Genomic DNA, 25,978 nt, shown 5'->3' with positions numbered 1-25,978 from the left:
ACCCCAGCTTTTTGCCTGCTTTTTTGTGGCCTGACAGCTAAGAGTGAATTTTCCATTTTTAAGTGGTTGGGGGAAAAAAAACCCAAAACCCACAAGAGGATTAATACTGTGTGACATGTGAAAATTATATGGAATTGAAATTTCAGAGCCTATAAATATAGCTTTATAGGAACCTAACCATGGTCATTCATTTACGTATTGCCTATGGTTACTTTTAGGCCACATGGACAGAGATGAACAGTATAGCCTGTAAAGCCCAAGATACCACTTGACCTTTTACTAGAGAAGTTTGCCAACTCTTGCACTACGCCATAGGTGCTAAAAGGCAATTACAGGTTGGAAGAATCAGGAGCCAGGGATGAGGGAGATGTGACAAGGGTTAAGGGATAATCCAAAAGTTATCAAATAGCCTTATTTTTCAGGCATTACATTTTTTCTTTAAGATTTTATTTATTTATTTGAGAGAGAGAGGGAGAGAGAGCACAAGCAGGGAAGAAAGCAAGAAGCAGGTTTCCTATGAGAGGGAGGCTCAATCCCAGGACCCTAAGATCATGACCTGAGCCAAAGGCAGGCCCTTAACTGACTGAGCCACCCAGTCACCCCTCACCAGGGTCCACATTTCTTTACATATAATTATCTCACTTAATCTTCACTAGAGCTCTGTAAGGCATTATCACACCCACTTTCCAGATGAAGAAACTGAGCCTGAGGAAGGTTATGGATATCTCTCAAAGTTATAGGAGTTGCTGCTATTTCCCACATAGGGGTGTCACCATCCTGGATGACAGGCCAATCTTCCTGACTCCAATCCCCAAGCACTTTCTTTGATAACAACCAAGTATAATGCTCTGAATATTAGGTCAATGTTTTCATGGATATGGAAAAAAATATGATAGAAGTGCCTGTAAATATATCTAACTACTTTGAAACTATCTATGATTAATCCTAAGGCCATGTGGTATGATTAAGTGTGTTCAATATCAATATGTTTCAGAAATTATAATTTCAATGACTTACTTAAATTTCTAACAGCCTATAGAAGTAGTGAATGAGAAGCTAGAATCACTCACTTTTAACTTCCTAAATGATGCCAATGAAACTCCTCCACAATTCAATGGTATGGTATGTTTAGGTTGGGTTTCTAGAGAAATCTGTTACTTATGCCTTTAAAAAACTTATTATCCCTTAAGCCATGCAATTTTTGTTCGTGTCTGCTGTTCCGCATAGGATCTCTTTTCATCATCTATTCTAAATGACTGCACTTATCAATACACACAAACTGTTTTTTCATATTGTTGACATATATCTTGTACTTGAACAATTTACTCAATTTAAAAATAAATCTAAAAGTTAAAATGACTATATATTGTTATAGCATGTACAGAGATCAGGAGGCTGAAAATTATGCTAAGTGAATGGACCATTTAATAATATTTGCTCTTCTAATCCATGAACATGGGATATCCTTCCATTTATTTGTATTGTCTTTAATTTCTTTCACCAGTGTCTAAAAGTTTTTAGTATATAGATCTTTCATGTGCTTGGTTAAATTTATTCCTAAGTAATTTATTGTTTTTGATACTATTATAGATGGAATTGTTTTCTGTCTTTCTTTTCCAGATAGTTCACCATGTATGAAGCCATCTTATTTGACCTATTGATTTGATTTACAAGGTTCATTAGCCCATAGTATTAAATTACTCCTGAATTCTCAACAGTACTACTTGGAAAATAATACAACTGCAGTCATACAAACTATTTATCAAAATCAATTTTCTTTTTTGAGAGAGCAAACATGTGCATGCGTGAGTGGGGGGCAGAGGGAGAAGGAGACAGAGAATTCTAAGCAGGCTCTAGCCCAGCATGGAGCTCAATCTCATAACCTGAGCTGAGATCAAGAGTCAGATCCTCAACCAAATGAGCCAGCCATGTGCCCCTATCAAAACAAATTCTAAAATAAAATGTATATGAATGAGACCACTGAGCAAAAAATTAAAGTGGGCAGTGTGCTCATTTCCATAAAGTGACAAAAAATAAAACTAAAGAAAATCAAAATCCGAATACCTAACATGCATACTAAATAAAGTTGATCCTGGCCTTTCTCCAAAGGCATGTAAGTTAAAAAAAAAAATAAATAAAAAATAGGGATGCCCGGGTGGCTCAGTTGGTTAAGCTGCTGTCTTCAGCTCAGGCCATGATCCCAGGGTCCTGGGATCGAGTCCTGCATCAGGCTCCTTGCTTTGCAGGGAGCCTGCTTCTCTCTCTGCCTCTGCCTGCCACTCTGCCTGCTTATGTGCTCGCTCGCTTTCTCTCTCTGACAAATCAATCAATCAATCAATCAATAAAATCTTTTTTAAAAATAAAAAATAAAGACTTGAAAAGAAGAAAAGGAGAAAGGAAGGGAGAGAGGAATGAAGGAAGGAAATTCCCACTACTTTCTTATTTTGTCTTAAATACTTTTGTGAAAGAAGTTTTCATTTAACCAAATCTACAAGACCTTGCAATAACCAGAAGATCTGTGTTCTACCTCTAATTATTCTAGCCATAGACAGATTTTTCTCAGGCCCTAAAATTAGCCTTGGAGAACAGTTTATTTTTTTCTGGACCTTGCTGTTCAAGTGCTTTTCATAATTACATTTAGTTTGCTGTGTGCTATGTATTTTCCTAAATTTACTGACTTACATGCACATCACTGAAACTGACTGTATCAAGTGTGATGGGGTTGATGGAAAACAATATGAATACGAGAATTAATTTCATACATAAAAGACTATAGGAAACCTCAAGAAAGCATGGAAACTGAGACCGAAGCACTGGACATGCTCAAAATTTGTTTTACCTTTGTCCCTATGAGGTATTGGAACTCATCTGCCATCTACTGTTCTTCAGAATAATAAATGAAAAACAGCTTTTTCTTCTAAAACAAGCAGATCTCGCCATCTGCTCATGGTGAGGATGGCAGAGTTAGCAGGATAAAGTAGGATGTAGGTGACTACAGGTCAGATGGGCTCACCTCAGCTAAGGCAGCAGAGTCATTCCAGGGAAATGGAGCCATTCTTACCTACAATGCATCAGCCCCAGGCAAAAATTCACTGACAGTTTAAATCTCACACTAAATATGAAAAATTCAACTTCTATATGATTTTCTGAAAGACAAAGTGATTCACCTATGCTTTCATCATTTGCAAGGGCCTCAGCATTCTGGGGTATAAGACCAAGAGCTGTCTGGTTTAAGTCAGTCATCGGTAAGAAGTGTTTCCCCTTCTTCACTGTAACATCTTTGTTGCTCCTCACTCCCAATGAAGCAGCTTTCTCCAATGAGTAGAGTCAAGAAAAGATCTCTACCCCTAAACATCCTAGAGGACAATGTAAGTTTCTTCTTCTTTAGTTCTCTTTAGCATTGAGCAAAGCACGATTCTTAAAGCACCCTGACTTGGGCTTTGGGACATCTGTCCCTGGGGGCAGCTGCCCCACAGCTGGTAACACTTTCCTTTGCCTCAAGCAACCTGAGAAACTTAACATGGTGTAGTTTTCTTCCAGGGCCAAGAACAAGAGGCAGGAAGCCAAGAGTCACAGCAAAACAAATGGCAATCAATGAAACCTATTAGTGAGATGACTAATAGAGTATGTGAGGTCAGGCTCTACAAAAAGCTTATCAGTCCACCTAAGAACACACCCGTAGAGGGCCTCAGTCTTGAATTCCAAAGACCCACCTCTTTCCTTCTAGTAGGAAGGCAAACAATTCCCATGAAATCAGATCGGAAGGCCACAGAAAATCCCAAAGCCCACCTGAAAGTATACAAAGTAAGTACCCTATTTACCACATTAACTCAATTCGGTATGTAGAGATCGACAGCCTTCACTTAGTCCAGAGCACTCTTAGTAATCTTAAGTGAGACATTTTCAAAGGAAAGTAATAACAAGTAGACATAAACGTACTCCTTCAGTGACTTTATAGCACTACAGTGTACCAGGCCAAGACACAAGTGCCTAGAGGCCCACAGGCAGCCAGGCTCACTCACTAGCCTTACAGCTTACACACTTCGGGTCTGCTCCATGGGCTAAACGCAGGTGACCACTGGCCAGATGTTACCTCTGCAAATGCTAGGGGTCTCGGGACCACAAAGCAAGCTTGCCAGCCAACAACCCTCTGCACCTTGCCCACTGCCCAACTTACCTTCACCAGGAAAAAGGACACACCGTACGTCCGGAGGGATCGGGCGAGTTTGACATATTTGACCTTGGCTTCTATTTCACTCATCTCTCCACAGTTCTTATGCTCCTACAAGTGACAGCAGCAAGGACCTGTTATTGCAGCTCTGCCAGCACGTGGACTTGGTAGAGGTGCTTATGATATATGGCACACACAGTCGCTACAAGTGATCGGTCACTGACGTTTGTGTCGGAGACCCTTTGTGACACATGTACCAGCTGACCAAGGACCAGAGCACAGAGACAGCTCAAGTGCAGGGCTTCCTAATGAAAACTGGAACCCAAACTCCCTAGATATTTCACACCTACGGGCAACAATTCATGCTGTGTAGCATGGCAGACCAGAATCCAAAGTGTAATCCACTTTTGGAAGAACTCCGCATTCCCAAAGGTTCAGAACCAAAGCTTTCAATGAGAGCTAAAATAATTTCTCCAGGAGAGGTATCATTCTAACATACATCCAAAATACAAGGTTTTCCAAAGAGCAGGGTATAGAAATGCCTACACATCAGAGTGCCTGGAATCAAGACCAATATATGAACACATGACATTTCTACTTCAACTGGAATTTACATTTCAATGCCAAAGAAGACTTTAATATTTTGGATTCACTGGAGTGATTGTTTTATGGTAGAATTGAGCATAGGGCTTTTCTTAGTGTTTGCCAGGAAGAGAGAACTCTCTGACGTTGAGGGGAAAAAAACCCTGAATTTTAAAAAGACACCAGTTTCCAAATTCTAAGCTTCAAAGAACAAATATCAAGACAAAGAAGCTACTTGTAGCTGCTTCTTCAGTGCATTTTAAGAGCAAATCACCTTGTTCTGACACTATCAAGATAATGCCTTTGAAATTAAATGCATGCACATTTTTTTCTCAGAAGGACTAAGTAACCTTTAGCAAGAACATATGGATTAAGATAATAAATCTGCCCAAAGTAGATTTGTCAGCTTCTTCACTCTGGAGTCACTAATCATTTATCATAGAAGCAGAACACATGTATGGGGTACTAACCCAGCACGTGCAGAGGCCCCTCTCATACTAACAGACGACGTTAGTGAGTAAGGAGAATAATAAAGTTCTGTACATTTCCAATACCTGAAATATTCTCTTTTCAGCTCCTCTCTGCTTGATGTATTCTTTGGGCAGGAATTCCTTCAGACTGAGAAAGAGAACAAAAATAAAAAAATAAAAATAAGCCATTTATTCTATGATGAGAAGGAAAGAAAAGAGACTTTCGGTATAACTCAGCGAAGTCACTAACTCTCCCAGTATCTGATGGCACAATTAGGAACAGAGTGCCCCATCCCATAATATACTTAAAGAGGACACAAATATAAAACCAGTCTGATACAAAGGACCAAACCAACAAGGTTAAAAAAGAAAGAATTTCCATGATGCACTGTAAAGTGGGAGAGCAAAGGGTGCAAAAGTGTAGAGTATACTGTCCTTTGTGATACAGGGAGGAAAGCATTTTTCATTTTATATGGTTAGTATGTATTTTTAGGGGTGCCAGGTGGCTCAGTTGGTTAAGCTTCTGATTCTTGGTTTCAGCTCAGGTCATGATCTCATGGGTTGTGAGATCGAACCCCACGTTGGGCTCCATGCTCAGTGGGGAGTCAGCTTGAAGACCCTCTCTCTCTTTCCTTCCCCCTATTCTTTCACATACACTGGCTCTCTCTAAGATACAGTAGTAAATCTTTAAAAAATAGATGTATTTTCTAAAACAATACAAGCATACATCTAGTACTAATTAAAATGATTCTCTATGGGAAGAAGGGAAACACGGGGTGAAGGAATAAGGACGCAAACGAAACTTCTGGATATCCCTTGTGTTGTGGTACCACCTTAGAATCACTTGAAATGACAAAGAGGGGGTAAATTCAACATCTAAAAATCTAAAGCAAACTGAAACAAATGGACTTAGCAGGGTATCAAGTTGATAGCATAACCACAGGAAGAAAAGTGATTTCAAATAACTATGAAAAACAGTCTTTTGACTATACATCTCTAGCGAGACACGTTTTAAAGATAAAATGAACCATAGAGGACATACTAAAAATTGATAACATTATTTTTAAACTGTAACTTCTCCCCTCTCAACACATAAATACACACACACACTATAAAATTAGGTTATTACATTATATAGAAGTAGGATGTCATATATAATTACGATAATGTAAAAGTAGCTGTTAGAAACCAAACTTTTTAGCATGAAATAGATCAAAATAAAGAAAAAAGAAAAAAAAAGAAAGAAAGAAAAGTTAAATGAAAACCCGGTAATCTTTCATTTGAATTGGAAATACCGATCTGAATGTCTGATTCATTCTTTTCTGGAAAACATTTTTTAGTGTGTCCACTGAGGAAGCTAAGGACAAGGCCTACCTGGTGGCATTGCCAGGTTCTCCATCAGGTAGCCTCCAAATACTGTTTCCCACTAAAAAGAATCAGGGATCCCTGGAGAAGTGACTGCTTCTAACTCTGAAGCAGGAAATGTATTGAATGTTCTTGGGGCTTCTTATGCCTGAGCTCAAAGAAGCTATCAAAATGACACTAGACCGGGACACCTGGGTGGCTCAGTGGGTTAAGGCTTCTGCCTTTGCTCAGGTCATGATTCCAGGGTCCTGGGATTGAGCAGGGAGCCTGCTTCCCCCACCCCTCTCTCTCTGCCTGCCTCTCTGCCTACTTGTGATCTGTCAAATAAATAAATAAAATCTTAAAAAAAAATGACACTAGACTGACATCAAGGGGTAACCACTGGCCAATAACAGATGATTTTTAAAAACCTTATACAAAGGAAAAAGATCTAACAATATCACGAACCCACCATCCAGTTCCAACAATTTTAATTCATGGACATTCCCAACTCATCTACTCCTTCATACCATCCCCTGCACTGGATTATTTCCAAGTAAATCCTACAGATCATATAGTTAATTTCATGTGATGGGGCAATTAGAGTGTCGGAAAGAATGATGACCACAATGGGTAAAAGCACAGACATATAAAAATTCCATAAAGATCCTTTAAAATAATTATTGGTCACGTTAACAGGTAGCTAGGGCACCAACTCCTACTGAAAAAACTGATAAACTTAAAGTAACAAAGCTAACAAATACAGAAGGAATAAAAGGAGGCCAAAAATCATCATTTTATACCTCCTCCAAACACACCAGAGTGGCTGCTAAAACCAACAACTGACAAGTTGATGGGGAACTTTATAGGAGATAGTTCAGTCTGATTCAAATCCACTTACTCAATTTTATTATTAATAAAAGTGGGATAACCAGGTCATGGTCCCAGGGTCCTGGGATTGAGCCCAGAGTCGGGCTCTCTGCTCAGCAGGGGGCCTGCTTCCTCCTCTCTCTCTCTCTCTGCCTGCCTCTCTGCCTACTTGTGATCTCTCTGTCAAATAAATAAATAAAACCTAAAAAAAAAAAAAAAAAGTGGGATAACCAGACAGCACACGCCTCCTAACTGATGTAACAGGAAGTATTCTTGGCAAGAAAGAACAATATATAATTTAACCTGAATTTAATTAAGATGTGAAATCTAAATATTATTTACGAAACGAGAGATGGAAGAACACAGTAAGGGACACACCAGGACATGATCAGCCCAATGCCAACTAGGGCAATTCTATAAAAATCACCCAGGTCCCTCAAAATAAATGGCTTGGTGGTAGAGGTGAAAAAGAGGACACAGTAAGAGATTGATAGAGTTTCAAAAAACATATTTACTACAAAGTTACAGTAATAAAGACAGTGGAGAACAGATATAAGAGTAGACAGGTCAATGGAATAGAATCGACTGTCTCGAAATTAACCTTTACAGCCAGGCGATTTTCAGCAAAGGGAATGGGTTTTTAATGGGAAAAGAATAGTCTTTTCAACAAATGGTGCTGAGACAACCAGCTATCCATGAGCAAAGCAATGAAGTTGGACCCTCTACTTCACACCAAATGCAAAAATTCATTCAAAAGGGATCAGAGACCTACATTTAAGCTAAAATTGTTAAACTTTTAGAATATAGGAACAAACCTTTATGACATTGAGTCAGGGTGACACTTAAGATATGATACCGAAAGCACATGCAGCAAAAGGAAAAAAAAGTAGGACTACATCAGAATAAAAACTTTGGAACTCCAAGTGACACGACCAAGAAAGTGAAGAAGCAGCCCACAGAATGGGAGAAAATATTGCAAATTAAATATCTGGTAAGGGACTTGTATCCTGAATACATAAGCAATTTCACAACTGAAAATTGAAAAGACAACCCAATTAAAAAATGGGGAAGGGATCTATAAAAACATTTTTTCTGAAGAAGATATACAATTGGCCAAAAAGCACATGAAAATATGCTTAACTTCAGTAGCCATCAGGGAAATTAAAAAAAAAATTACAGTACAATACCACACACCCACTTAAGTGGTTACAATAAAAAAGATGAACAAGTGTTGATGAGGATCTGGAGAAATTGGAATCATCATGCATTGCTGAGGGGAATATAAAATGGGACGGCTGTTGTTGGAAACAACCTGGTACTTCCTCAAAATATTAAACAGCAGTTCTACTCCTAGGCAGGTAGCCAGGAAAAATGAAGACATGTCTAAACATTTGTACATGAATGTCATAGTAGTATTCCTTTTTTTTAATGCTTTCTTTCCTTTTTTTAGGATTTATTTATTTGATAGAGAGAGACATAGCGAGAAAGGGAACACAAGCAGGGGGAGTGGGAGAGGGAGAAGCAGGCTCCCCACTTGAGCAAGGAGCCCAATGCGGGGCTCGATCCCAGGACTCTGGGTCTGAGATCATGACCCCAGCCAAAGGCAGACACTCAATGACTGAGCCACCCAGGAGCCCTCATAGTAGTATTCCTAACAGCTAAAAGGTAGAGACAACTCAGGGGCGCCTGGGTGGCTCAGTGGGTTAAGCCGCTGCCTTCGGCTCAGGTCATGATCTCAGGGTCCTGGAATCGAGTACCGCATCGGGCTCTCTGCTCTGCAGGGAGCCTGCTTCCCTCCCTCTCTCTCTCTCTCTCTCTCTCTCTCTGTCTGCCTCTCTATCTACTTGTGATCTCTCTCTATCAAATAAATAAAATCTTTAAAAAAAAAAAAAGGTAGAGACAACTCAAATGTCCCATCAACTGATGAACAGAGAAGTCAAATGTAGTTGATCCATACAACAGAACATTACTCAGCAATAAAAATGAATGACGCAGGATATAAATGCCAACATAGAAACCCTGTGCTAAGCGAAAGAAGCCCATCAAAAAAGACCACAAATTGTATGACTTCCATTCCATAGGAAAAGTTCAGAAGAAGCAAATCTATAGAGATAGTTAGGATCAGCACTTGCAGAGGCCAGGATGGGCGTGGGGTTACTGAGGAGTGGTTGCTAAGAGACAAGGCTTTTATTAGGAGGGATAAAAGCGCTCTGAAATTAGATTGTGTGAGGGGTGCTCAGTCTTGTGAATACACGGAAAAACACTGTACTGTACACTGTAAATGGGTAAATTATATGGTGTGTGCACTGCATCTCAGTGGATTAAGCCGCTGCCTTCGGCTCAGGTCATGATCTCAGGGTCCTGGGATCGAGTCCCGCATCGGGCTCTCTGCTCAGCAGCGAGCCTGCTTCCCTCTCTCTCTCTCTGCCTGCCTCTCTGTCTACTTGTGATCTCTCTCTGTCAAATAAATAAATAAAATCTTTAAAAAAAAAAAACAAAAACAAAAACAAAAAAAACTCTATGAAGCAAATAAAATTTGTAGACCTTGCTTAAATTCTGATATTAAGTAAAAACAGTATTTTTGAGACACTGGGGAGAAATTTAACAAAGACTGGGTATTAAATGGTATTACAGAATTATTGTTAATTTTCTTAGGTGTTAGGATAAATTTGCAGTTGTACAGGCTCAGAAATCCTTTTTTTTTTTTTTTTAAAGATTTTTATTTATTTGACAGACGGAGATCACAAGTAGGCAGAGAGGCAGGCAGAGAAAGAGGGGGAAGCAGGCTTCCTGCTGAGCAGAGAGAGCCTGATGTGGTGCTTGATCCCAGGACCCTGAGATCATGACCTGAGCCTAAGGCAGAGGTTTAAGCCACTGAGCCACCCAGGCAGTCCCAGGTTCAGGAATTTTTTTAAAAAACTTTTTATTTGTCAGAAAAACATACTGAAATACTTACAGATGAGATAATAGGCTCCTTGGAATTTGTTTTAAAATACTCCAGCAAAAAAGTAGAGGGGAGGGAGGGTGAGGCCAGATTCTGGTTTCATTAACATTTGAATAACCAAGTCTGGTTATTCCATCAACAGAAGTTGTAAGCCCATTTTCTGGAATTTCAGGGATCTAGTAGCTGAACAATCTGAATTTCTTAAGAGTCAGCAGGCCTAGGGTCTAAGAAATATCTAAGCAGCAGCCTACGGCATGTTATGATTGGTCACTGGAAGGCATTGATGTCACACACACACACACACACACACACACACACCCCATGTTATGATTGGTCACTGGAAGGCATTGATGTCACACACACACACACACACACACACACACACACCCAGACCAAACCCCTCACAACAATGACTATTACCAGAAGAATGCCAGAGGGCAGGGTCCAGAGGCCAGGCAGGGGCAGAAGATGTTGGGCATTAATGGCGAGAAAGTTTTGTGTAGCAACAAGCCTCCCTCTATCCCAACTCTGCCCACTAACCCTCCCCTTCTTCAGGAAGTATGGAAAACAACTTCCAGAAGCTTGCACTACAGGCATCACCCTTGATGGTCACAGGAGTGCATTCAGGAGTTTGTTATCAGGTATTTCAAAATACAAAGTGTGTGTGTGCCCATGTGTGGCCTGTATGTTTCCCCAGTAAATCAGCAAAGTGCACAGTGTCAGCATGAAGCTGGAAGGAGCGGTCAGCATGAAACTGGAAGGAGCGGTCAGCCTGTCATCACTGCCGGCCAGCCAGCAGGCCAGCAGTTCCAGCCCAGTTGTTTTGATTACCAACCTTGGGCCTGGAAGGCTCCTAAGCATCTGGGACATGCATACAAGTGAAATCTGTCAGCCTCCTTTGAGAAAATGGGTCAGATTGTCAAAGCTGATTGGAAATTTTTCTCTTAATTAAGCAAGCTCTGGCCGAGCCACGTCCCTCCCACTGTCTCCTTTGGTATTCCCACGTTAAAAGGGCAGGAGGGGGCGCCTGGGTGGCTCAGTGGGTTAAGCCGCTGCCTTCAGCTCAGGTCATGATCTCAGGGTCCTGGGATCGAGTCCCGCATCGGGCTCTCTGCTCAGCAGGGGGCCTGCTTCCCTCTCTCTCTCTCTGCCTGCCTCTCTGTCTACTTGTGATCTCTCTCTGTCAAATAAATAAATAAAATCTTTAAAAAAAATAAAAAAAAATAAAAAAAAAAAAATAAAAGGGCAGGAGGCTCCTCCTCCCAATCCTACCACTGGCCTTTTAAATAACACCTTTTCTGAGTGCAGTAATAACAGACCCCCCACTTCACCGAGAGGGCAGGCTAGTCCAAGGTCTTCTTATACCCGAAGACGTGTGGGAGGTTGGAAGTTTGCAGCCAGCAGATTCTTCTCTCATGAGCCCCACTTCTGCTCTAGCCAACTCAGCTCTATTTGTTCTGCCCTCTCGCTGCTGGCCGAGCATCACATGATAATGTAATAAACCAACAGAGCCCATCAACTGCTTAAAAAAAAAAAAAAAAGCTACTGAATGCTTAAGAAATGTATTTCCAAAAGTTAGTAGATGTGAGACCACTGTAAAATAACGAAAAGACAAAATCATGAAAATCTAAAAATATTCACCCTCAGGTTGCTCCAGGATCATCTTTATGTGGTGTATATATACAATGGAATACTACACAGCCATCAAAAGAAATGAAATCTTGCCATTTGCAAGGATGTGGATGGAACTGGAGGGTAGTATGCTGAGCGACATAAGTCAATCAGAGAAAGACAAATTACATGATCTCTCTGATAGGAGGAATTTGAGAGGCAAGGTGGGGGGTTTGGGGGATAGGGAGGAAAAATGGAAACAAGATGGGATTGGGAGGGAGACAAACCGTAAGAGACTCTTATTTATTTATTTATTTATTTATTTGACACAGAGAGATCACAAGTAGGCAGAGAGGCAGGCAGAGAGAGAGAGGAGGAAGCAGGCTTCCTGCTGAGCAGAGAGCCCGATGCGGGGTCGATTCCAGGACCCTGAGATCATGACCTCAGCCGAAGGCAGCGGCTTAACCCACTGAGCCACCCAGGCGCCCCCTTAAGAGACTCTTAATCTCGCAAAACACAGAGGGTTGGGGGTTGCTGGGGGCTGGGAGGTAGGGAGAGGGTGGTTGGGTTTGAACATTGCGGAGGGTATGTGCTATGGTGAGTGCTGTGAAATGTGTAAGCCGGATGATTCACAGGCCTGTACCCCTGGGGCAAATAATACATTATATGTTAATAAAAATAATTTTAAAAATTCACTCCTAGATGATGTAGTTCGTACAAGGAAAACAAAATAGAACCCCAACCAGGGGATCCGCACCAAGAGAAAACTGGGCTTTCATCAAAAGATTAGCAAGTAAATGTATAAATTTAAAGTTTAAAATGTAGGGTTTCAAGAGATATCACAGATTTTTTTTTTTTTTTAAGCTTTGAGGGCGAGAGCGCGTGCGCATGTGCACTGGGGGGAGGGACAGAGGGAGCTAGAGAAACCTGAAGCAAACTCCCCACTGAGCAGGGAGCCCAATGCGGGGCTTGATCCAGGGACCCTGAGATTATGACCTGAGCATAAATCAAGAGTCAGCCGCTCAACTGATTGAGCCACCCAGTGCTCCTTCAATTCTGTTCTTTAAAATGTCTTTTTGGATTATCCATAGTATAAACCATGATGATAGAGGATTTCTACTATTAACAGCTCCTCTTTATTGAAAGTCAAACAGTTTCAGGTGCTTTACATGTTTAAGCAGGTTAATTAAATTTTGACAAAATCCCGTGGAAGAAAATATCCCATTTTATACATGGAACGTGAGGTTAGTGACACTATATTGCCTGCAATCACAATCAACAACTTGAGTCTTGTCTGTGCTCTCCAGCGACCATGCTCTTAGCTACTCAACACTCTGGTCCCTCCAAGCTACCCTTTACTCAAAAGACATAATTTGTGATCAGTATTTCAGAATCTTGAGACAAAGAATAAGATAAGAAAAATACCCATGTAATGGTAAAAATTACCATAAGAGTGGCAATTTTTTAGAAATGCCCAGAAGCGGGGCGCCTGGGTGGCTCAGTGGGTTAAAGCCTCTGCCTTCGGCTCAAGTCATGATCCCAGGGTCCTGGGATTGAGCCCCACATCGGGCTCTCTGCTCGGCAGGGAGCCTGCTTCCTCCTCTCTCTCTCTCTGCCTGCCTCTCTGACTAATTGTGATTTCTCTCTGTCAAATAAATAAAATATTTTTTAAAAATGCCCAGAAGCCATTAAATGAAAGAAGGGGAACTTAACACATTTGGGGGAGCAGGGTCTAGATTCAAACCTAGGTGTTCACAAAACCTCCTTTTCTGATATAAAAATTAAGGCTGCTTGCTCGAGTAATGCCAAAAGAGGGGTCCTAGAGATGTTCTGTGGTCTGGCAATAAGCATACAAGTAGGGGCGCCTGGGTGGCTCAGTGGGTTAAAGCCTCTGCCTTCTGCTCAGGTCATGATCCCAGTGTCCTGGGATCCAGCCCCACGTCAGGCTCTCTGCTCCGTGGGGAGCCTGCTTGCTCCTCTCTCTCTCTCTGCCTGCCTCTCCACCTACTTGAGATCTCTGTCAGATAAATAAATAACATCTTTAAAAAGAAAATAAGCATACAAGTATACGAGAGTCAGCCATGATTTGGGGAAAAGTGAATGGTTTCTCTTCTGTCCCAGGTTGCCACAGGGACATGTCCACAGGCCAGCCCCCACTTCTCTGAGCTGGTGTGATCATCTGAAAAGGAGAGGACTCCTTCCTAGGAGAGTCCCCGCTCATAAATGATGCACAAAGCGGTCGGGTGTTTACCCAGCAAGGGTGGAGGCTTGGAGGGAAGGGAGTGTGGAGAAGTAGAGCAGGGGCCGTGTCACCCACAGGACACCAGAACACCCAGATTTCCTGAGTCCAGTCTTCACGGTCAATCACCAAGTGACCAACAGTAACGTCTGAAATTTGCTATCATGTAAGTGGTCCCAGGACCGTTAGCATCAGCATCACCTGGGAACACGTCAGAAGTGCCAAGCTTCAGGCTTCATCCCAGACCAATGGAATGAGAGGCTCTGGAGGGAAGGCCCCACCATGTAAAGCTCCCTAGAGGGTTCTGACGTATGCTGAAGAGAACCACGAGCACACTGGGCTGGAAACTCAAGTGGCGGGTTCAGACACACCTGAATTAGAAGCCAGACTCAAAGACGAACCTATCTGCAGGACGGAGGGTGTTACTGGTGAAGTCCGGGCTAACTGCAGTGACTATGTGGGAGGAAGGAAGCTTCTGTCAAGCTGGGAAACACGTGGGGTGGAAAGAAATGGAGAGAAGTTCGGGAGAGGGTTTGAGGACCAGACCTCAGCCACACAGCAGTTCTGGGCTCCCGAACCCATCCCAGTACCCTCTGGTGTAAGGACAAGAACCCAGGCAGAGGCTCAGGGCCAGCTCGGGGCTAGATCAATTCCGCCATGCCTGGAGTCTGAAAGCAGTCAGGGACGTAGGCACCAGCTTGAGGAGGCTGCTGTTAGCCGGGATAGTGAAGGCACCACCAGACAGTCAAAGTCTCCTCCGACGGGAGAGTCCTCGACTGTCAGGCGCACAGGACAGAAGTGAACAGTGAGGAAACTGGTGGGCGGCAGTGGTGAAGAACAGGAGGAAAAGCAGAGCTGATGAAAACACACGCTGAAATAAACACCTCCATTAGTCTGAAAATACGACCTATGGCCACATTATTCTGAAGACGAACTCCAATGGAGGAATAGGAGTTTGACTAAACGCCAAGAGAAAAACTGACTCAAGGCCTCCTGCTGTGTCAAAAGCTTTGCTTGTTGACAAGAGAATTATGTTGAGTTTGTGGTGAAAAATTTCCAAGTCCACTCTGAATTCTTCAACAGAGATTCCAAGATCAGGTTGCTTTGTTCTCTCAGTAGAATACATCCAAGGCCCATGCTGACAGGACAAGGGACCGCGGTCAGCAAGGCTGAGAGGGGTCCTCTGCCAGCTCCCCACCTGCCTCCACCCAACTACTGGGTCATCTCCCCCTGCGGCAGACAGAGCCATGAGCTCTGGTCTGAGCCCCAAGGCCCGTTAATTTTGCCTTTGCCAGAAGTTAGAGGTCCAGCCCCTCTGAATACAAGCTTTTATCACCTCACACCGACTTCGTGTCACTGTTTGTTTTTTTTTTTTTTGGTAAAGATTTTATTTATTTATTTTCGAGAGAGAGACTGAGAGAGAGCATGAGAGGGGAGAAGGTCAGAGAGAGAAGCAGACTTCCCATGGAACTGGGAACCCTAGCAGGACTTGATCCCAGGACTCTGGGACCATGACCTGAGCCAATAGCAGTTGCCCAACCAACTGAGTCACCCAGGTGCCCCCGTGCAACTGTTTTTAAAAAATTTAATTGTGGAAACATTGGAAATATATTGTCCAATTTGTTTTATGATTGTTACCTGTTTTTAAAGAAACAGATTACAGATTTAGCTGACGTCCCAGACCATCTTTCTTCCTCTTCCTAACTGTACTCTCTTGAAGTTTCCATGCATATTTGATTATGCTCCTACTTCTTGTACCTATAAATGTATTGTTTCTCTCTGTATTTTTAAAATCAACAGATTCATTTTCTGAAATGTCTTGTTTCCTCTGTAAAGTACTTTGATGTTTCCAGACATTTAAGTCTGTACCCACCTAATAGACATGGAATGCTGTATCCTTATTGATTTTGAATTTGGTTTACTTCCAAGGCTGAATGTTTTCCCCTATCTTTGTTAGTCCGTTGAATTTGCTCTTTTCTAAAGTGCTTGTTGCTATCCTGGGTGATAATTTTCTTCTTCTTCTTCTTCTTTTTTTTTTTTTTTTTTTTTTTTTGAGGGGCAGCAGGCTAGCACTGCCACGCATGCACATGGCCTGGGGAGGTGTGTGGAGAGGGGGGGAGGGAGAATCTTAAGTGGGCTCCAGGCCCAGTGCAGAACTGGAACTCACAACCCTAAGATCATGACCTGAGTTGAAATCAAGAGTCAGTCACTTAACGGAGGCACCCAGATGCCCTACTCCCTTTTCTGTCTTTTTAATAATTTTTGGATATTCGTTTGTTCTTTGTAGTATGTGTTGCAAACATGCAAATTTCTTCTTCTACACTCTGGAGTTTCACTCTTCATTTGGCCATCTATTTTGCCTATTATTTTCATGTGAATAGAGGTTTATCAACCAGCATCAGTAATAGAGTATTTTCATTATTATAGCTTTATAAGAAACTGGGTATTTGTGTGAGTCCTTCAATTAGCCTTGGTCATTCTTGAGTCTTGACTAGTACATACTAATTTTATAACAGTTTTATAGAAATACACATATTAAGGTTTTATTTACTGAAGTATAATTAGCATGTAATATCCTTTTAGCTTCAGATACACATCATGGTGATTTGATCTTTTTACACATTATAAAATGACCCCCACGATAAGACCATCTGTCACAATACAAAGTTATTACAGTATTACTGACTATATTCACTGTGCTGTACATTACATTCCCATGACCTATTTACTTTGCAACTGAAAGTTTGTGTATCTTTAATCCCCTTCACCTATTCCAATTCAATAATTCCTCTTCTGGGTATTTAATGGAATAAAACAGGAATATCAATTCAAAGAGATATATGCACCTCTAAGTTCACTGCAGTATTTACCACAGCCAAGATACAAAAGCAATCCAAGTGCCCATCGACGGATGAACGGTTCAAGCAGATGGGATGTATAGGTATACAATGGAATATTATTCAGCCATAAATACAGAATGAACTTTTGCTATTTGCAACAACATGGATGGATCTAAGGTATTATAACTAAGTCAGAGAAAGACAAATACCATATGATTTCACTTATATGTGGAAACTAAAAAACAAATACACACAAAAAACAACCAGACTCATAGATGCAGGAAACGAACTGCTGGTTACCAGAGAGGGGACGGGTTGGGGGGTAAGCAAAATCAGTTAAGGGGGTCAAGAGGTACATACACTTTTTAAGATTAGCTTTTCTCATTACTTGATATGTGGGATTTTGATTAGAATTGAACTGAATTTATAGAGAAATCTGAATCGCTTTTGTGACCTTCAGCCTTTGTATATATTAACGTAACAAACCACTCCATTTATCCAGACCTTCATTTATGCTCTTCTATGAACTTTCATCATTTTATTGGTTAGATCCTAGAGTTTTTTAGATACCTATACTCATTGGTAAATAATACTTTTTGTTGCAAAAGGTTTCTCCTTTTTAAAGTTCCATTTCTTTTTGTTGATTATGTATGGGAATACGATTTGCCATATATATTTTATATATATTATAATATAAAGTATTTTTATAATATATTTTAATATATTATATATTTATATTATATCATACTATGTTTATAATATATAATAAAATATACAATTTTTATAATAGAAAATATTGCCATATATTTATATTTTATATTTAAAAAATATATGTTTTTTATTTTCCAGTCCTATAGGTGAGTCTGAGTACTATTGTTCAGACCTAGGTGGCAATAAGCAGTTCTGTATTTATCTTTTTTCCAGGGACTTTACTCTTACTAGCTCTGAGAAGATTCTCAGTAGATCGAGTGGATTCTATATGCCTATAATCCTATCACCTGCAAATAGTGATACTTCCAGTTTTCTAATCTTGCAATTATTCATCTTTTTTCTTTCCTTATGTTGTGTTTTACTTATTATCTGCCTCTCTGCACTAGAAGGGAGGTTCCATGAGAATGGAATGTTTCCGTTTTTATACTGCTCTATCCCCACAAGGGATAGCCCACAAGGCATCCCATAAATTGTTTCATAAATGTCACATCCCTAGAAGAAACCAGCTGTAACCTGCAGTTACATCTAAATACCCATCGTGTTGGACTGTTAATGTTTTATTAACTTTGGGGAGGGCATCTCTATTCAGTTTAAATGTTTTCCATGGTCTATATTCAGTTTTGGTATTTGATTCTGCTAGCCCCAAATAAGGTGAGGAAGTTTTTCTAATTTTCTTTCTTTCTGTTCTCTAAAATAAGTGGGGCCTATTTTCATTTGTTGTTTTGTGGGGTTTATTTTAAATTGATAAGGCAATTTCTTTCAAGATTAGAGACCTACTCGGATTTTCTCATCACCCATTTCGTGACTACTTTCAAAATTTTTGGCTTCAATTTTGGCTTCAATTTTTCATTTCAATCTCTTTATCTGAAGTTGTGCCCCGTTTTCATTACCTCTAATGTTTATTTTTTGCCTTTTCCTACTTCTGCTTTTTTCTCAATCAAACTTACCAGAGATTTACATATTAATTTTTCCAAAGCATCAGTTTTGGGTTGTGTTGAATGTATGATTTCTATTTTATTTCTTTCTATTGCCTAAAATATTTTATTTTCATCTTGTACTACTTATCACTGAGGGAAGTATGTTAAAACTATCCCACTAAAACTGCCCATTTGAAATTCTCCTTACACTGTATCTTTCCTTTAAATATTTTGAAATAATATCAGGTGCACACAGGTTCATCATTTATCATCCCGGCAAATTAGTCATTCTATCTTTATGATGATCTTCTCTGTTTCCACTTAGGTTTTCTTTGTCTTATAGCCTATTTTGTGTGACATTAAATACAGCTTCTCCAGTTTTAACTAGTTTCCCATGACATCATTTGCTATAGGCCTTTACTTTAAAATTTTTCTCTGTCCTTAAAATGTAAGGATGTCTTTTAGAAATAGTATAGAGCTGGACAATATGAGAACCTTTATTAATAGTTGGATTTAGGGGCTCTTGGGTGGCTCAGCCTCTGCCTTCGGCTCAGGTCATGATCCCAGGGTCCTGGGACCAAGTCCCTCATTAGGCTCCCAACTCAGCGGGGAACCTGCTTCTCCCTTTCCCTCTGCTCCACTCATGGTCCATGCACACTCTTTCCCTCTCTCTCAAATAAAACGTTAAAAAAAAAAAAGTTGGATTTACTTTTTTTTTGCTATGATGCCTAATATTCAGAAGTTTTTCTCTTATTTGTACATTCTATGCACCATACTTCTTCTGGCTTTGTTTCCACAATCCCCCCTGCTCAACTCCTATTGTATATATCACATTGTTATTATATCCTCTCCACTCCTTCTCCCCAGCACCGGTTTGGAAGTTATACAATCTATTTCTGTTTTTTTAAGGTGCCAGTCTTTCCACCATATTTGACTATGAAAAGTCTCAAACACACAAAAGGTTGAAAGAATTATACAGTTAATACTTTATACCCATCGCCTGAAGCGGTCCTCAGTTTTATTGTGTACACTTGATTTAGGGTCTAAAGTTGATCAGTGCATCTACTCTTCTTTGTTAACAGTAAGATCCATAGAAGACTTAGATCACTTTTTTAAGTTTCCCACCATGTTTTTAAGGGGCCTGCAGTTAGTCCTTATTATAAGCGTTTCATTGTTGCTGCTGTTTTGAGGTAATCGTTCTTCAAGTATACCTTCTATTTTGCTTTGACCAATATTGCTTCTTGCATCAAACCTTTGCCACCTTCCTTAAAATAATTCAGAGCAGTCTCTAGAGCCTGCACTGCAACTTTGGGAACCCTAATCAGACTACACTGCATTCAAACCATAGTTAAAGGTTAGACCTTGTTAAAATCAGAGCCAAGTTTCACTTCTGCCTAATAACAATTTCATGTGGATTTGCCAAATAAACTATAGTCTCAAAACCAGCAAGGAATCAGTGTATACTCTTGTATCTTCCCTGTACCTGGCACAATAGAACATACATATGACATCTCCACGGAGTTCGAGAACACCATGTGGCATTCTTTCTGCAAACATTTTCTCAACATAGAAGAACATCAAGTATATCTTCGATTATTGGACTATGCTGTGTGTATTTTGTGCTCTGATGAAATATCCCCTTTCTGGGACTCTTACAGAGGACCTGAAGGAAAGTGTCATGTAGATAAAGCACATCGGACTAGATTTGGGAGAACTGGCGATTTTCTGGCTTCCAACTCTCCCTGGTTCTGTGCTCTATTTCTGTCTCTCTCACACCTGTTTTCTCTATACACAGACAGCGGAGAGTTAAGAATCCTCAAATCTCTGAAAACTCTGAAAATCTTCCCTGGTCTCTGATTTTCACTGTTCTAGATAAATCCTTTCACCCTGGTGGCACTGAGTCCAGAAACCGTTAAAGGGTCTGTAGAAGGGTGTGGAAGACCTCACAGAAATGTCCACAGTAGGCAGACTTACAGCACAAGGGCTGTACAAATTTTCAAAAAATGTCAAAGAAAGTACTCGCATATGCACCTCCAGAAGCTACGTGTATGATGTTTTGGCCTGGTTCTGTGACGAGTCTAACCTCCCTACTTCTTCTTTTTTTCCTTCAACTCTGAATTCGTTCCAGCGGACAGTACATACGAAAGCGAGGTGAGGGGGGTACAACAAGGGCAGACAAACATAGCCCAGCCAGTCACCAGGGACAGCTCTACATACTATCCCCGAACAGACTCTGAATTTCCAACATGCAGTCAGGGAAATGTGACCCTGTCATTTTGTTTTAATTAAGAGGATATGAATATCCTCAGGAAGTTTTACCTGTACAATAGACGCAATAAGGTATACAATTAAACATCTACAGAAAATGAAAATGCCTCATTACCTAGACTAGATTTAGTCTAATTAAAAAGTAAATCAAGTTCATAAGGAAAAATAATTGCCACGAGGCATAATACGCTTCTTTTAATTTTCATTCTGAGTAAGGATACATATACCACCAGAGCCATGAGCTTCCTACTATAATCTCAGAAAAAAGGAAACCAACTGAGTACGATTGTATAACCTGGCTGGCTACCACGGATTAAGACAAGAGGCATCTGTAGTGCGGCGTAGGTATGTAGCATGACGTAGGCCCCCAAACTGCAGCCGATTCTGTAAGAGCAATACCAATGCTCTGATACCGTCTGGAATCCCCATGCAAGTCAGCCATCTGGGATGTCACAGGACAGAGAAAGATAAGGTTCCCACGGTTCCTGCAGGAAGGAAGCCAGACTGATTGGGAAGAGATGGGCCTGAGGGTATGACTTACGTGGAGAATGCAGCACAAAGTCAGTGACGGAACATGTGTAGAACTGTTCTCAGACACAAGGTCACTCACTGCACAGTATCCTGTAGGTCAAAGCATCAGTTTGGAAAGCCTCCTTTGGATTCATTAAACTCAAGGCTAGAAGGTTTTTGGGTAACATCACCATGTTGGCCAAGCACCTCTGCTACCAGGAAAGAGGTCAGGTTTTCTTTTTACTCTAGGGCCTATGCTGGTCCCGATTACTTTCCACCAAATCAAAAGTGGGGTCAAGAGCCCTGTAAAGCACTTATGATATCCTCCCCCCTCAATACACTTGGACACAAGGCAATCAGTGTCCTACTCAACACATCTCATGTGGGCATATCCTACAGAAAAGTGATATCAGCCCCCAGCTGGCATTCAGCTCAGTCATACGACCAAAGCTGCTTCTACAAGTTACACTCTAGGTCACAGCAGGATACCGATCACGGCAAGACACTTTGTGTCTGCTGGGGGGTGGGGTGGGGTGGAGGGGGATCAGGCAAATGTTTCATCTGCCCTATGAGGAAGTAGAAGAGAGAAAAGTCGGGGGAAGCAGGTAAAGCAATGTTACCAGGGGAAGAAAATCACAAAACTCTTGGAAGAGCTGATCGAAACAGGGGTCGAGATCACCTCAAACAAAAGTGGCCTGTGTGTGGCTGGGCCTGTCCTGGTGCGTATTTCTAGAAAATCCAGCCCTAACACCCATGTTCTGTGAGGACATGATGTATCTGTAAGGTTGCTTTCTCTTAAATCTCTAAGAACTGAGCCCTCCCCCCAAACACCCCATCATTTTCTGCAAGAGAACCAGAGACCAGATGTAGGCAAGAGCGAAGTACTTAATGTGTACCCCACCCTTTCAGAGCAATGAAGAATTCCTAAGATTGTAATAAGGAATGTGAAGCTCTTTTATGCTCTGTTGTTCTAATACAGGAGAGTCTTGAAAAGAAATTAAAGATGATAAAATCTGGCCTAATATGAAGAAGGAACGTTCTAATGGGAAGAGATTTCAGAAGACGGAGGTCCTGAGTTCTTCAACTCCAGAGATATCCCAAGACAGACCAGATAAGGTCTTGGCAGAGTTCTATAAATTCTGTGGTCTCCATGGAATCACCCTCTGTCAGAACTTGGAGCAGTAACTGTTGCAGCCATTCCAACACTGAATTTCCAGGCCCCTTTGCTTTCTTCAAGGTCCATAAATCTGATCATATACTCAACTGAGGCAAAGCTAACAACCTCGCAAGTGATTGCAACTAGGATATGTATTTTGTGTAGCTGGCTCAAAAATCATGAAAAGAACAGGAGAGCGGAAAAGAGGAAACAGCCCAAAAGGTTACTTACTCTAAGAATCCAGGTTTGTGTTTATGTTCCACATGAGGTCCAAATTGTATCTGGGCTTGAAATCCTCCAAACTCACAAGCTTTCTCAAAGGAGACAGGGTGGGAGCCATTCAGGATATCATCCCGAGCCTGAAACACAAGAGGAAGCAAAAAGCATCAGGAGCTTGGGGGAACCACGCAGGGATATACTCCTGCGACTGAGCACACACTCTCTCTGTGGGGCAAGGGGAGAGTGCCAGCCAAAGGGGACGCACTCAGGACACTGCAGGCGACTGGTGCACAGTAGGATGAAGGCAGAAGGAAAACAAGTCCCTCCCCCAAACTGCCTATGGACAGAAAAAGTCAGCAGTACCCAGAGTATTAAAACTAAAGCTTCAATATATAGGAAGGCAGAAGTGATCCTGAAAAACTAAGAGGCAAAGGGAAATCCTAATAACTCCCCAAAACTTTTTATGTCCCTAAATCATTAAAGCTAACAAAAAAATTTCCTAGAGGTAAAATCAACCCAATCCCCATCCCAAGATAAAGGCCAATGCAATGTAAGGTGCTGGCAGGGGAAGAGAGACGAACAGACAGTAACTCAATACTACAGCCATTTAAGGGAAATGGCAAAATGCACAGTGTTAGAATCAGGAACTCACTGTGTCTGAAGTCCTTCTCCCAGTTCCCAATCCACCACTGCTGTTGCTATCTATCCTTCTTTTCTTTATCTAGTTCAATGATCCCCAGACTACTCTACAGCAAATACTCTAAGCCTTGGCACTAAGCCTTAATCCAACAAGCATTTTCTTAGTGCCTGGCTACCTCCCTTCCTTCCATGCCATTCTTATACCCACCAGCTCAGGGGCTAGCAAACTTTTCCCATCAAAGGCCAGACAGTAAACATATTAGACCTTGTGGGTCATGTGGTCTCTGTCACAACTGAACTCTGCCACCAAAACATGAGAAAAGTCACAGACAATAAGTAAACAGTTACATGATATGGAAAGGGTTTACCCAACAAACCTTTTCATTCATGCATACGAATGAGCTGTGTTCCAGTAAAACTTTATTTACAAACACAGGTGATGCCGGGGTGGCATTTGGCTGACCCCTACATTATTTCTAAGAGCAGATACATAGGTAAATAGGAGAGGAAAGGAAGAGAGGGAAGGAAAGGATCAAAGAAGATAGATCAGGATTTTCTTGAGCTGAAAAAAGGAAAAGACTGGGGCCCATCTGGTATGATGCCTACGTCTTGCATATTGGGAAACTATAAACTCTGGAAAGTTAAATGACTTGTCTGAGTTTCAACAACAGGTTAATGGTGAAGACATAAAGGGTTATGAAGAGACTAGACTCTCTTTCAGGTAGTGAGAAATATGGATTTTCTGACCAATATTCACTTGCATCCTAGGACATCAGCTAAGAGAGGTTTAGTGCAGTGGTGAGCCCATTAATTGCCTCTGTGTCAGGCAAAGAGATAGTACCGGCCACCAGGTCCCAATCTGGGAAGCCAAAGAAAGGCCCTCCTTTCCTTGCTGAATGAATGTCGATATGCACCACAACCAAACACAGGAGGAGCCCCTCAACAGCGCCCCCCTGGAAACTGTGCATCGAAAACACCATGCAAGCCTAAGCTGAGCTCCAGCTCCCCGCAAGCCACTGCCCAGAGCTTCCTGACTTCTCACCACCCTCCGTGAGCATTAAATGTGTACCTGAACATAAAGCAAGTTCAGCTGCACGGGGTCTCTTGAATCCACATTCTGATCAGAGTAGAAGAACTTCCGTCTAAGTAGCAACGTTTCGTGTTCATCTACTCCTTGTTCTCTGAATGTTCGGCTGTGATCCAGCCAATTTACTGCAACACAACAAGACAGAGAAAGAAACTATATTCATTCTTCCTCTTATTTGAAGGGATTTATCAAAAGAGAAGCAGATTTTTGGAATGCTAATATTCAGTTAGTTACTTATATCAACTGTGCTTTTTGACTTTGCAAAATTATTTCATATATACCATCGTGTACCATGGGACCCACCAAAAAACAACTGAGAGAAAATTCCCAGCCATTCCTGAAGTTTGTTAGAGCCCCACAATCAATTTATAACATGGTGGGGGGAGTAATAAAAATCAATGCTTTATGTCAAGACAACCAAGTTAGCATTTTCCTTTAAGTTCAGTTGCATTAAGTGAAATAATTTATAAACTCAGCACAATGAATTACCTTCAGCTGTAAGCAGAAAAGAGAAGGAACATAAAAGTAATTGGTTGGGGGGGCAGTGGGGGTGGAGAGGGGAGTAGGACAGGACACTAAGGGATCAGGGATGGTAGAGCCCTGCCTGTGGCCCAGCCTGGATCTCACTCAGAAAATGCTCACCTGTTACCTGGGTGCATGGGAATGCAGCGCCCCTCTACACTTTCCATAACTCTCATTCCCACACTCCTCCCCGGGCTTAGCACACACATTGTGTGTAAGTAAGTATTACAAGCCTCACTGGGTTCTAAGCAACTTCAGCACAGGGAGTGTGTGGGAGTGATCTCATCTCCCATGGTACCTGGGAGAGTATCATGCACATTATAAAAATCCTTGCGATTTGTCTACCATTGTCTCACTTGGAAAGAAGTATGTAACTGGAAATCAAATGAGGCAGAGAGGAAAAAAAAAAATGAAGAAAGGGTCAGAGGAAATGAAAGCCTCACCGAAGATCAATAAACATAAAGACAATGATGACATCTTCCCAATGCAGCAGCAAGAACAATAAAAGAAAGAGTCTGGGAAGGTCTTTATAACCAGGGGTGAAGTAAGATCCTTGAAGGGGTGGGGGACGTTGGGCAACCGAATGCATGTGGCATACTTTGGGGACACATAGGGTGTAGATAAGGGCTCTTCCGAATATTAACTGTGTGGTCACAGAAGAGGACTTTCTTATAACTGGCATTTTATAACCTCTAGGGAAACAACGGATCCAGGCAATGGTCATCGATGGCTGTTAACATCACAAAAAAAGAGACAACCAAACACAACTTTCTGACAGAAGTACACAAGACCGCGTAAGGAGGAGTTTTTACTTAAAAAATAGACACACGCACATGAATCTGAGCAAGTTTCCAGATCTCAGGAATTAAAAGAGACAG

General features: G+C 41.3%; 1 protein-coding gene across 9 annotated transcripts in view; it reads right to left on the bottom strand.

The window, feature by feature from the left end:
* Positions 1-25,978, bottom strand: part of TLN2 (talin 2) — a 424,186-nt gene that overhangs the window by 172,246 nt on the left and 225,962 nt on the right. For all 9 annotated transcript variants that reach the window (XM_046008087.1, XM_046008086.1, XM_046008085.1 and 6 more), the window contains 4 exons: positions 24,561-24,703; positions 22,865-22,992; positions 5,308-5,371; positions 4,178-4,282 (listed from right to left, as the gene is read on the bottom strand). In XM_046008087.1, the coding sequence (XP_045864043.1) occupies positions 4,178-4,282; positions 5,308-5,371; positions 22,865-22,992; positions 24,561-24,703 (440 nt within the window). The remainder of the gene's footprint in view (positions 1-4,177; positions 4,283-5,307; positions 5,372-22,864; positions 22,993-24,560; positions 24,704-25,978) is intronic.

The sequence above is a fragment of the Meles meles genome, chromosome 6 (assembly GCF_922984935.1).
Source record: "Meles meles chromosome 6, mMelMel3.1 paternal haplotype, whole genome shotgun sequence".
Classification (NCBI taxonomy): Eukaryota; Metazoa; Chordata; class Mammalia; order Carnivora; family Mustelidae; genus Meles; species Meles meles.
The sequence above is the reverse complement of the archived record's forward strand: the minus strand, read 5'-3'. Positions and strand labels throughout refer to the sequence as shown.